We start from the raw sequence: 12,210 nt of genomic DNA on the forward strand, positions 1-12,210 counted from the left end.
TTGGTGAGTATGTGGAACAACTGAAACTCATAAACTGTTGGTGAAAACGTAAAATCAGACAACCACTTTAGAGAAATATTTGACAGCTTTTTATAAAATTAAACATACCATATTGTCCAGCAATTCATTCCTAGGTATTTACCCAAGAGAAGTTAAAACATATGTCCACAAAAAGACACACTAGACTATTTACAGGAGTTTTGTTCATAAAGTCAAAAGCTAGAAATAACCCAAATATCCACCAACAGATACATGGATAAACAAACTGTAGTATATTCATAGAATGGACTAATACTCTGCAATAAAAAGGAAAAAAACTACTGATAAATGCCACAGAAGTAGATGACTCACACTGGCATCGTGCTGAGTCATAGAAGTTAAATACAAAAGACCACTATTACAGACTGAATTGTGTCCCCAAATTCATGTGTTGAAGCCCTAACCAATGTGACTTTATTTGGAGACTGGGCCTTTAAAGAGGCAAGTAAGGTTAAATGAGGTCATAATGGTGGTGGGGCCCTAATCCAATAGGACTGGTGTCCTTGGAAAAAGAAGAGGAGACACAAGAGATGCATCCACAGAGAGAAAGGCCACGTCCAGACACAGAGAGAAGGAGGTTATCTGAATGTCAGAGAGGGTTTAGGAGAAACCAAGCCTGTCAACACCTTGATCTTGGTCTTCCAGCCTGTAGAACTATGAGAAAATAAATTTCTGTTGTTTTAATAGCCTCCCAGTATGCAGTATTTTATGGCAGCCTTGGACAACTAATACAACTGTATATTGTATAACTCCATTTATATGAAGTTTTAGAACAAGTAAAATTAAGCTATAGTGACAGAAAGCAGATCCATGGTTGCCTGGGGCCTGTCCTGGGATAAGGAGATGGGTATTGACTACAGAGTTGAACAAATAAACTTTTGGATGTGAGGGAAATATTCTATTTAACTGTGGTGGTGGTTCCCTGGCATATATATCAAAGCTTATCAAAATGCATGCTTAAATTTGGTGAATTTCATTCACGGAAATGATACCTCAGTAAAGTTGATTTTAAAAGAAACAAAATATTATGTAAAAAGTATAGACAAGAATTCTGGAATGCAATGGAAGGGAGTTATGAAGTCCACTAATGCTTCATGGCTTTCATTTTGTTATTTTGGATTTTTAGAGTTGTCCCCCCAGCAAAGGAAGCTGTGGGTAGATTCAGCCCTACATACAAAGAGGGATGCAGACAGAGTGCTCCATGTTGAAGTCCTGTAGAGTTATAACCAGACATTTCCTTTAATTTATTCATGAAAAACAGCCAGCATTAAACATCAACCAACTATTACACTCAAAGGTATTTGTACTTGAAAAATTCTTAATATAAAAATTTGTGAGCTTTTGTTTTCATTTGTTTGGGGCTTTTTTGTTTTGTTTTTTCCCTACCAAGTCCCCATTTCTATCCTCAACTGATGATGAGGTTTTGCTTAGCCTGGGGGCCTATCTCTTCCTGGTCTTGTTCTCCAAATTGGACTGAGTGAAACATCAAAGCCCCTCCAGTGTGCTTGCCTCACAGAGACTGAAGATCCTCGCTATGGGTGCTAGAGTGTGCCTGTCTTAATTAGAGGGACAACTATTAACCTTCCTAACACAGCAACTCTTGCCTTCCTCACTATAGAGAAGAAAAGAGAGAAGAACTGGATTAGATGCTTTTAGAAGTGCTTGCCAGCTATATTATCCTCTGAGTCTTTATTAGGTCCATGTTTCTCTCACTCAACTATAATGAGTTCTCTCTCCGTGCTTAATTCTATATAGTCAGGGCTTGGGACACAGCAGAGAAGCAGACAGACATGGGTTGTGCCTTCACGCTGCTTGTATTCCAGTGGGAGTTCAGGGCTGCAAGCACTCAAGTTGAACGGGCATAAAGGGTAAGGAATGTACTGACCTGATGCTTGGGAATCAGGCAGCAGACTGGGTTACAGGGGTACCTCGAGACTGTCTGTGCAGTGAGGCTGTCATTAAGATGGCCATCAGGGACAGTTCCCACTCTCCTACCCTGGGAAGACAAAGTCAAAACCCAGGAGAGACATGCTCTCTTCCCAAAGGGAGTGTGATGAAACAGACTGGTGGGAAACTCGGCGAGAAACCTCTAGCCAATGTCTCCTTGCGCCTTAGTTAATCTGATTCGTGTCACGTGCTCCCTCTGAACCAATCACTTTAATGGAGGTGGATTTCCCACTAGACCAATCAGGCTTCTCCATGGAATTGGATGCGATGGGAATGAAAATGAAAGTGTTAGTCACTCAGTCCTGTTTGACTCTTTGCGACCCCATCCACTGTAGCATACCAGGCTCCTCTGTCCATGAAATTCTCCAGGCAAGAATACTGGAGTGGATTGCCATTCCTGTCTCCAGGAGATCTTCCTTACCCAGGGATCTAACTGGGGTTTCCTGCATTGCAGGCAGATTCTTTACTGTCAGAGCCACCAGAGAAGCCTAGGAATGAGCTGGGTGTGTTTCAGAGACCAGAAATAAGAGGCAATGCTTCATTCTAGTTGGGTTGTATTAACTAGAATATTCACTTAGTAAATCTCAACATTGGTTCAAGGCAGCTGATAGCCCTTTGGTGACTTCTAGAAGCATTGACTTCAAATACTGGTTTCAACTATGAACTGTTTCAAGGGAGTCACCTTATACAAAACATATCAGAACTATTCAGAGGTTTCACTGCGTGACTGTTGAAGGGCAGTTGGGAAAGACTGCTTTGGGGAGGCAACTCTAGAGCCAGCTGCCTGTGCACACAGCTTGGCTTTGAGTTTCTGTCTCTGGTATTTACTAGCTGGATAAGTCCCTTAAGCTGTTGGAGCCTCAGTTTCCATTCCTGTAGAATGGGCACCTTCTTTGTAGGATTTGTGAGAGGACTAAGTGAGAATGTATGTGATGCCCATTAGAACAGTGCCTGGCACATAGTTTTTATTTATTATTATTTATTATTAGTGTTATTATTTACATGTGCAGAGACAGTCTAATCCACCACATTACTAGGTACACCTGGGTTTGTTTTTTGCTGCACCAGGTCTTTGTTGCTGCATGTGGGATCTTTAGTTGCAGCCTGAGAACTCTTAGTCAAGGCATGCGGGTCTAGTTCCTTGACCAGGCCTTGAACTGGGGCTCCCTGCATTGGAGCAGAGTCTTAACCACTGGACCACCAGGGAAGTCCCACTTGGGTTGTTTTTGACCCACACCTTCATCTTCTCAGAATCTGACTTTAGGTCCCAGCTGAAGAATTGGAGTACCACTTACAGGCATTTGTCAAGGTTCTATCCTCCATCTGCACGGCTTTTCTTGTGTGCTCCAATACCTCCACTTTTCCGGAGGTGATAAAAAGACTGATCAAGGGTTCTGAGGTCCGACTCCCTGGGTTCAAGTCCCTGCCTTACTACTCACTGTGTGACCCTGTGCAAGATACTTAAATTCTCATCTATTAAGTGGGTGTAAAAGCAGCATCTTTGTCATGAGGCTGTTGTGAGAGTGATGGCTGTGCATCTGTGTGAAGGGCTCCCTGAGGGCCTGACGCATCGTAAGAACTTGATATGTGTTGCCTCATTATTATTACTGTTTCATCTAGCAACGATGAGTCCTGACACCATTTTTAAAAAAAAATTTTTTTTATGGCTGTGCAGGATATTTGTTGCTGCGTGAGCTTTTTTCTAGTTGCAGTGAATGATGGCTACTTTCTCGTTGTGGTGTATGGGCTCTTGTTGCAGAGCACAGGGTCTAGAGCCTGGGCTCAATAGTAAAGCCCTGAGGGCTTAGGTGTTCCTCGGCAGGTGGGATCTTCCCAGATCAGGGATTGAACCCTTGCCTCCTGCATTGGCAGGCAGATTCTCCACCACTGAGCCACCAGGGGAAGCCCTCTGACACCATTCTTGTTATCAGTTAGTCTCAATCTCTCTCCTTAGTTCTGCCTGCTTATTTCCACCTGCCTGCTGAATATTTTCTTACCAAGATCCAACCAAAACTTCATTCTCAATCTGTCCCTAAATCTAAAATATACCATCGACTTCCTCCTCCTTTCCCCAGATTTCCTCCTCTGCCTCTCTGCAGCCCTTCTTTTCATTAATATCAGCACCTATGGGAAACAAAGAGTCTTATTTCCTGTTTCAAGAATCCAAGCTATCAGAAAGCCTTGCTTCTCCTCCACTTGCCACAGATTCTCATAACTGGGGGGCACTTCCACCCAGCTTCCAAGAAATGAGGCCAGAGCTGTGAAGTGACCTGCCCAGGGTCACCAGCATGTGGGCGGCCGAAGTCTGCCTGCTTTTGTGGGGATTCCCCTTCCACCTCCCGGTGGCTCACTGTTCTCTGTGGCCATGGAACCACTTCTCCCCAGTTGTCCCAAGGACCTCTGGCAGGCTCACAGTCCCAGGCTTGGTGAGGCAAGGCTCTGTGTAGTTCTTGAAACAATTAAAATCAGATTTCATAAACCAAGTCTCCTGTTATCCTGAGCTGTGCGCTGGGAAAGGGCGGGAGGTGGGGGCTGGAGCGCAGAAGTAAGGAGGCTCACTCCTTTGAGAGTTTCCAAGCCTCGTGAGCAAGGGAGCACCCAAACTGACAGATGTGAGTCATTCTGAGTGTGCCTCTGTCAGTCACAGATGGGTACAAGAGATGCAGGGTCTGCAAGGGTTATGAGTGGTTTAACCAGTGTTTTTCAATTTGAGAAATTTCATGGCATAGAATTTGAGGGTGTCCGAGGAGCCCTCCGTGGTCCTTCTTGCACTTCCATCTCTCTGAGCCTGAGCTCTGAGGGGTCTCAGGTACTCACTCTGTAGCTGACAGGCACTGAAAGTGGGCCGCATGCAGGCTCCAAGCAGGCTTCAGACACCACAACAGCCGTCTACTTCCTCAGACTATTGAAGTCAGAAAATTCTTGCCATTCCTGAGCTTGTAACAGAGACTCAGACCCAGTGACCTCTTTTTGTTCCCACAGGGGGCTGCAGCCCCTTTGCAAGTTTAAACCGTTCAGATGCGCTCCGGCTTCATCTAGTAGACACCGTCGATGGAGGACCAGGGCGGGGGGAGGCGGTGCTGGGAAGAGTCCCCAGGGTGAGAAAGAGGATGGCCACGGTCGCCCCATCCTCCCCGCCGGCCATGCGAAGAACACACGTCCTGAAGTAAACTGAAGTTTAAACTGTTCCCTGTTCCTAGAGGCAAAAAATACGATATAGACGACCATGACCTGAGGGAGGGGGTTTTGGAGGAGAGGAGAAGGGACTGTTTAGTGCGTAGTTTGTGTTGGGGATGATGAAAGTTTGGGGAGGTAATGGTGAAGGTTATACAACATTGTGGATCTAATTTATTTGATGCCACTGAATTGTACACATAAACAAATGTTTAAAATAATAAATATTATGCTATGAACTTCTACCACACACACACACACACACAAACCCCCACGACAATAACTTAAAAAAAAAAGCAAAACCTTGTTTTCTACATTTCTTTTGAAACTGACTTCAAATAGACTGGCCTTCAAATCTGCTGCTGGATTCTTTGTCAGGAGATCATTATACTTTGCTTTAGGCTGGCGGTTCTAAAGAATTATGGATGACGGGAATGATTGAAACTGATTTATTTCTCAAGTGTTTGAGATTCCTTCATCCTGGTCCAATAATGTCTATTCAGGAAGAGCTTGTCTTTAGCAAAGTCAGAAAAATAAAAGAAAATGCACAGGCCACCATTTAAAGACGGCCTGGTTTAAGAAAATCTCTTATGTGAAATCTCAGATTTGGAGAACAAATTGGTGGCTGATGATTTGCTTTACAAAAGACTGATTCACTTAACAAAAGAGTTTTCCTCAAAGGTTCCTTTAAGGAGAGAGCCCCCTGGTGCATTTAATGATATTATTAGATTAAAAAAAAAAAATCATCCCGACCGTTCAAGGACATTGCACTGTAAACATGTGAATGCATTGTGTTGTGTTGTAAGAGTGGAAATAAAGAAGTCAGGACTCTTTGACAAATGGACCGTTTTTTGGCCCAAAGTAACACAAGGAGGAAGCAAGATGAGTGTTCTTGGCCTAAAATCCTGGCAGCTTTCTGGGAAGGCTTTGGGAGTTTGTGATTTATTTCAGACCAGCTAAGCCCGAGGCCCACGATGTGTCCATTTTAAGAACTTAGGGTCCACGTTCTAACTCTGCTCAAGCTGACCCCCATCACCTGCCCCAATCACAAAGGCCCTCAGACGTGAGCTCAACTCTGTCCTGCGATGGCAGAAAAATATATCTGTTGCCAGAAAGTGGATTCTCTCCGGTGACGAAGAATGATCCTTATTTATGTCTGCATAGGTACATTCTGGGGCCCATAAAGGTTTAATTGTCCCTCTAACTAGTTTTTAAAAAAAACCCACAAAAAGGCTGCCAGCTTTCCCCAGAGTTTAAAACCCACTGAATGCGGTTCAGTGGAAACTGCTCTAAGTGTGTGACTCGCGCCGTGTCCCGGGCACAAGGCGCGATTGTTGGGGGAGTCGAGAGATGCAGCTCTTAGGAGGGCTTTCAAAGTCAGTGTTTGTGGCTTTGGGCTGCTGCTGACCCTGGCTTACTCTAGAGAGAGAGAGAAGCAGCCTGCCCCTGGAAGTTACTCCCAAGGTGCCACTGCCCCCTGCTGCCACCTCCCAGTTCAGGGGGACACCCCCACCCCCTGTCACAGGACCCTAAATGTCCTCCCTCTTCTCTCTGATGTTGCCTTTGCTGGTTTAAAAGATTCACAGGGCCCTAAAGACAGAGGAGACACAGAAAAAGAGGAAACATGTCTGCGAGACAAAAAGAGAAAGATGGGCCCCGTTAACGAACCCAGTGGGCCCAGAGAGACACTCTGCCTGACCCCCCAGCACCGCTGCCTCCCCTGCTTGTGCCTGTGTGTTCATTTGACAATTACTGGCGGGATGCCGACTATGTGAGTGAAGTGCATACAGTTCCTGCTCTCAGAGAACTCAAAGTCTCCCGGTGGAGTTAGACAGTCCATCGGGGTTCATCACACACAACCGAGTAAGGACAAACTGCAGTGACTGCTGTGCAGAAAAAGGAATAGGTGTTGACAGAAGCTAACAGAGTTTGACATATATACACATGTCTGTCTGGAGACATGCTGCTGCTGCTGCTAAGTCGCTTCAGTCGTGTCCGACTCTGTGCAACCCCATAGACGGCAGCCCACCAGGCTCCCCCGTCCCTGGGATTCTCCAGGCAAGAACACTGGAGTGGGTTGCAATTGCCTTCTCCAATGTGTGAAAGTGAAGTCGCTCAGTTGTGTCCTACTTTTCCTAACCCTATGGATTTCAGCCTACCAGGCTCCTCTGCCCATGGGATTTTCCAGGCAAGAGCGGGTTGCCATTGCCTTCTCCAGTTTGGAGACATATATACACATATATATTGACATATATACAAATGTCTCTTTGCAAGAGAATTATTAAGTTAACCTTAAAAATGCATCCCAGCATACAGTAGATGCAGACAAATGCTGTTTGATTCCACTTATACGAGATACTTAGAATAGTCAAATTCACAGAGGCAGAAGGTCCATACATAGATGCCAGGGGCTAGGGGGTGGGGAGGGGGAACGGGGACTTAGTATTTAATGGTGACAGAGTTAGGAAGGTGAAAAATACGGGAGATGGATGATGGTGAGGGCTGCACGACAGTGTGAATGTGCTTAGTACCTCTGTACTATACACATAAATATGGTTACATGTGTTTTCTATTATGTGACTTTTACCACATTAAAAAAAGAAGAAACTAACGGAGGGCCATGGGAGGTTCTCTGAGGGAGTTATGCCTTGTGAGCTAGACCTGAAGAATGAGAGGGAGCGGGCAGGGTGAACAGGGGTCAGAGGAAGGGGCGGTGTGTGCAAAGACCCTGGTGCAGGGAGGAGCCGGACTGGAGAAGGAGGTCCCCAGCATGGCTGCTTTGTCTTCTCTTGGAACCCCTTCCCTGAAAAGATCTGTGATGAGTTCCCATCCATCACACGTCCAGGTGAGCTTCGAAGGGCCTCGTCCAGACTCGCCCCAGATCACCTCGACCCTTCTCACACTCCTCCTGGGTTCTGTGAAGAAAACACATTTGTCAAGAGACTAAAGCAAATAGTTTTTGACGTGCGGTTCTGTACCATAAGGGAGGCTATAATGAAGTCGATCCCAGTTTACATGACTCCAAATGGTTCCATTTAAACGTCCCACCCTGTATTTACGTGTCCCTACCACTTCAGTTGGCTGTTTATCTTCCACTGTACTCCACGCTACTTGCAGTCTGGGCCTTTAGTTAACATCATCCCTTACTATTTCCATTCCATGGCCTATCATTTACATTTTTCTTTAGGAAATGTAAATATTTATTTACCATATTAGCTTTTACTCTTACTTAGCTCTATATATTATGGAATAAACAGACTGTGATATGGGTTCTAGTCCTAAATTTTCTGTAAACTGGTGGTGACCTTAGACGAGTCATTTAACCTCACTGAACCTAAGACGCTTCTTTGTAAAATGAGGGGTGTTTTGTTTTTGTTATTTTGTTTTAGCTAGCAGATCCAATACTCAGGATTCCTCTTAAATTCTGTGGTCCTCTTACGGACATCCTTCTCTATACCACCCCTCTTTCAGAATGTCTTTGTGGTAGGATCAACTTTCTGTATAGATTGCTCTTGTGGGAAAGTGTACCCAGGATCGTATTTAATGAATGAGGATAGGTCATACTCTTGGGCTTGTGTTAAAGCACACATATGTGGGGAAGTGGTTGAGAAGTAGGAAGATTCTAGCTGCTGGCCTGAAATTCCCTTAGGCTACTTTTCAAACTGGGGTATCTGCACCCATAGGGGTACAAAGGTGTGCCAGTAAGTATAGGAAGCCCTTCCTCTTTGAACAAGAATGCTACTCAAAGATTTGCCAGAAGCAAATAGAGCAAATAGTGTTAAACATATGACATCTTAGTTTAAAACGGCCCCCCTGGGGTGGACAGCTCTGGGCACACTGCAGTGTGAGAGGAAACAGGGCTTCTGCTCTGTCCTTGGGCTGTGTGAGAAATACTTGCCTTATGGGTCTTTTGAAATATGTGCACTTTAATAGGGTAAAGGTGCTGAGTTACTCGGGAGGGGCACTCCCACCAAAGGACGGACATATATGGAAAATCCATTTTCACCCATTATGAGAGTTTAAAGAGGGGTCCTGAGGTTGAGGGGGAGCCAGGCTGAACAAGAAACCCATTTCTAAAGACCAAATTGGTTACACAATCTTGCTTAGGATTCTGGCTCACGGCTGGGTTTGAACTGATCCCAACATCTGGAAGCTCTCTCACCCTTTTTCTGACCTCCAGTAACAAATCTTCCATGTACTCCATTCTGGGACTTACCATACATACATGTTAGTTGTATTTTCTTGTTTATACAGCTCTTCAGCCAGTCAGGTGGCGTGAATTATTAAAAAATATATGATCAAGAGTCAAGACTTTGCTTGCCATGTGACTTTGGGAAACGCCCTGAAATCTCTCTGACCCGCAGTTTGCTCATCTATTAAATGGTCCAATATAACACCTGCCTTGCCTACTGAAAAGATAGAATTGTGTGCAGAGCGTATGGATTTGCAATGTAAAAGCGTTTTGTAGATCATTAAACAAAAATCAGTTATTATTAACTAAGATCCCAAAGGGAAGGAGAGTTTATCTCTTACATCATCTTTCTGTTCTCCTCAACTTCTAACTTTTGCCTAGTTGGTTCTGATAACTATTCGAGATAAGATCATGAAATGCTGTCCCCACGCTGACCCTGAGGAACTCCAATTCTGGCATTCTCTCCTGCCTCCTTCCTTCCCTTCTCTTCTGGCCGGTCTCCCCCCCGCCCCCCATCCATGCGCTCAAGCACTGCTATTTCCTCCTGCTGCCCCTTCCCCATAGCTTGGATAAGAGGAGGATACCTAAAGGGGCTGTGTGATATATATAGATGAACTGCTCAAGTACAGTAATTTCAGGCATCACTAGGGAGAGTCACAGCAATACCATTGTTGTGGGAAAACAAACTGGTGTCATTCTGAAAACTTTCTCCCAGAAATAAAAATGCACAAACAGAATTCTGGGAAAAAAAAATTTTTAAAGAGAAATCAATAACCTAACCTACATATCTCCCTGTAATAATGAAAAATATTTTCATTGAACTTGGCTCAAATCATGCAACTTCCTCCCACTTCTCCAGGCTTTGGGGGAGTAGGCCAGCCTGCTTCACAGTTGACATCCCTGAGGGAAATACCAGGAAAAGGTGATGAGGAGGAAAGGGCAGGTTTAGTATGTACTGGTTTGAGATACTCTGGCTAAACAGTAACTTTGCCAGGCCATTCCCCTCCTTTCTACCTGGGCCTCAGAGTGAAGTGGATTTTCTTAAGCAGAAATGTTCTTGGATCTCTTCATAATTTTCCCCTTCAAAATGTAGGAGTTGTGCAAGAAAAATCCACATTCCACACTAACAAGGCAAGGGTTATAATGAGAACTTGGTTTCTTACGAGGCAATACTTTCATCTTTTGTTTTATTTATTTATTTTCAAAGTAAGCTTTTGTGGTAAGAAATCAAGTCAGAGTAATAAAGAACGATGGGAGCATGTGGAGTGGAAAATTTCCTTTTCGCCACCGCCCCCCCCCCTCCCCAAAGTACACGGAACTGGAGAAGAGGGGGAGGGGTCACCTCGGGTCCTCACATAACTTCAGGGGCAGCAGGAACCCAGAAAGGCCGGCGATGTGCTCCCTGGAGCTCAGGGATCCGACCTCAACACCCACATGAGCCCCAGGACACCGCCCTCCCAGTCCCCACGCCTGCTCCGACCAGCACCCGGCAGGGTTCTCGGCTTCCACACCTGGAGAATGGGAGAAGGGCGCTCCTCCTGCAATGAGCCCAGGGCTAAGGAAACCACCTGCCTGGCTGTGGACCTGTGTTTCTCAAGCTTTCTGAACAGGCTGAAGAAACACAACAGTGCGCCTTCCCTTCCTCGCTCGTTTCAGGTGATCTTTTTCGCGGAGGGCGGGAAATGCCCGGCAGGGACGGGCCAGGTCACCGGAGGCCTCGAGCCCTCAGGTCACCGGAGGCCTCGAGCCCTCAGGTCACCGGAGGCCTCGAGCCCTCAGGTCACCGGAGGCCTCGAGCCCTCAGGTCACCGGAGGCCTCGAGCCCTCAGGTCACCGGAGGCCTCGAGCCCTCAGGTCACCGGAGGCCTCGAGCCCTCAGGTCACCGGAGGCCTCGAGCCCTCAGGTCACCGGAGGCCTCGAGCCCTCGAGGACAGAGGCCCTCGGCCCGCGGCTTCCACCCGCCGGCGGCGGCACGTGCCTCGCCCCGTTGCCCCGGAGACGGGCGGGGGTTTGTGCTCAAAGCCCGGCCTGTGCCACCCTGACGCGGGCGCGGGGGGTGAGCCCGGGCTTGGCCCTCCTGCCTGCACGCCACCTCTCGGGCCCTGCCGGCCGCCGCCCCCGCCGCCCCTCCGCGGTGGTACGGCCCACGCTTAGCGGAGGGCCTCCGCCCCGCCGACGCACGAGTAGCTGCGGGCCTCGAGGGAGAGGTGAGGGCCGGGGAGCTGCCCGAGACCTGGCGGGGCCCCGGGGCCGGCGCTTCGGGCGGGGAAGGCCGCTCTGCTCTGGCCGCAGTGTCCCGCTTGTGGAGGCAGCGCTCACTTCTCGGGTTCCCCTTCCTCCGGGCCCTTCTGCCCGCTTCCCTTCCTGAAGCTGCCTGCCCAGCTGCCTTAGTGGGGTCCACGTCGGGCGCGACGGGCCGGGCCCCACACCCGCCACCCCTGCGGTAGTTGAAGCGCCCTCTTCCCCGCCACCCACAGCGCCCCCGTTTACCTCCCCCACCCAGATTCCATCAGCAGGATGACTGACGTGGAGGAAAACGTGCCCGTGAAGGACCCTGGCGACGCAGAGAGCAGACCCTGTAAGCCCGAAAGCTCAGGACCGACCCGGGAAGACAAAAGCAGCCTCAGGGACCACCCTTCCCGTAGGTCCAGCCGCCCCCCCACCCCGGCCTCGGCCCTCGGGGTGTGCTCAGTGAGGGTCGGGTGGGAAGCGCCACCCTCCTCTCGCCCCCTCCTTCCTTACCTCCTCCAACCCCAGCCTCTTCCTTTCAGGCCAGAGGCACCCTATTCAACCGAAGATCTGCAGAGAGTTTGGGGTCCTGGAGAAAAGACGAGACCCAGGAGCGATTTCTTGAATC

The 12,210-nt window shown here is 47.6% G+C and overlaps 1 protein-coding gene across 1 annotated transcript in view; it reads left to right on the top strand.

The window, feature by feature from the left end:
• Positions 1-10,924: 10,924 nt before the first annotated feature.
• TCP11 (t-complex 11) overlaps positions 10,925-12,210 on the top strand; it is a 32,599-nt gene continuing 31,313 nt past the window's right edge. The window contains exons 1-2 of the mRNA XM_005903655.3: positions 10,925-11,008; positions 11,857-11,998. Of these exons, the coding sequence (XP_005903717.2) occupies positions 11,871-11,998 (128 nt within the window). The 5' untranslated portion in view covers positions 10,925-11,008; positions 11,857-11,870. The remainder of the gene's footprint in view (positions 11,009-11,856; positions 11,999-12,210) is intronic.

This window comes from Bos mutus, chromosome 23 (genome assembly GCF_027580195.1).
Source record: "Bos mutus isolate GX-2022 chromosome 23, NWIPB_WYAK_1.1, whole genome shotgun sequence".
In the NCBI taxonomy this organism is placed as follows: domain Eukaryota; kingdom Metazoa; phylum Chordata; class Mammalia; order Artiodactyla; family Bovidae; genus Bos; species Bos mutus.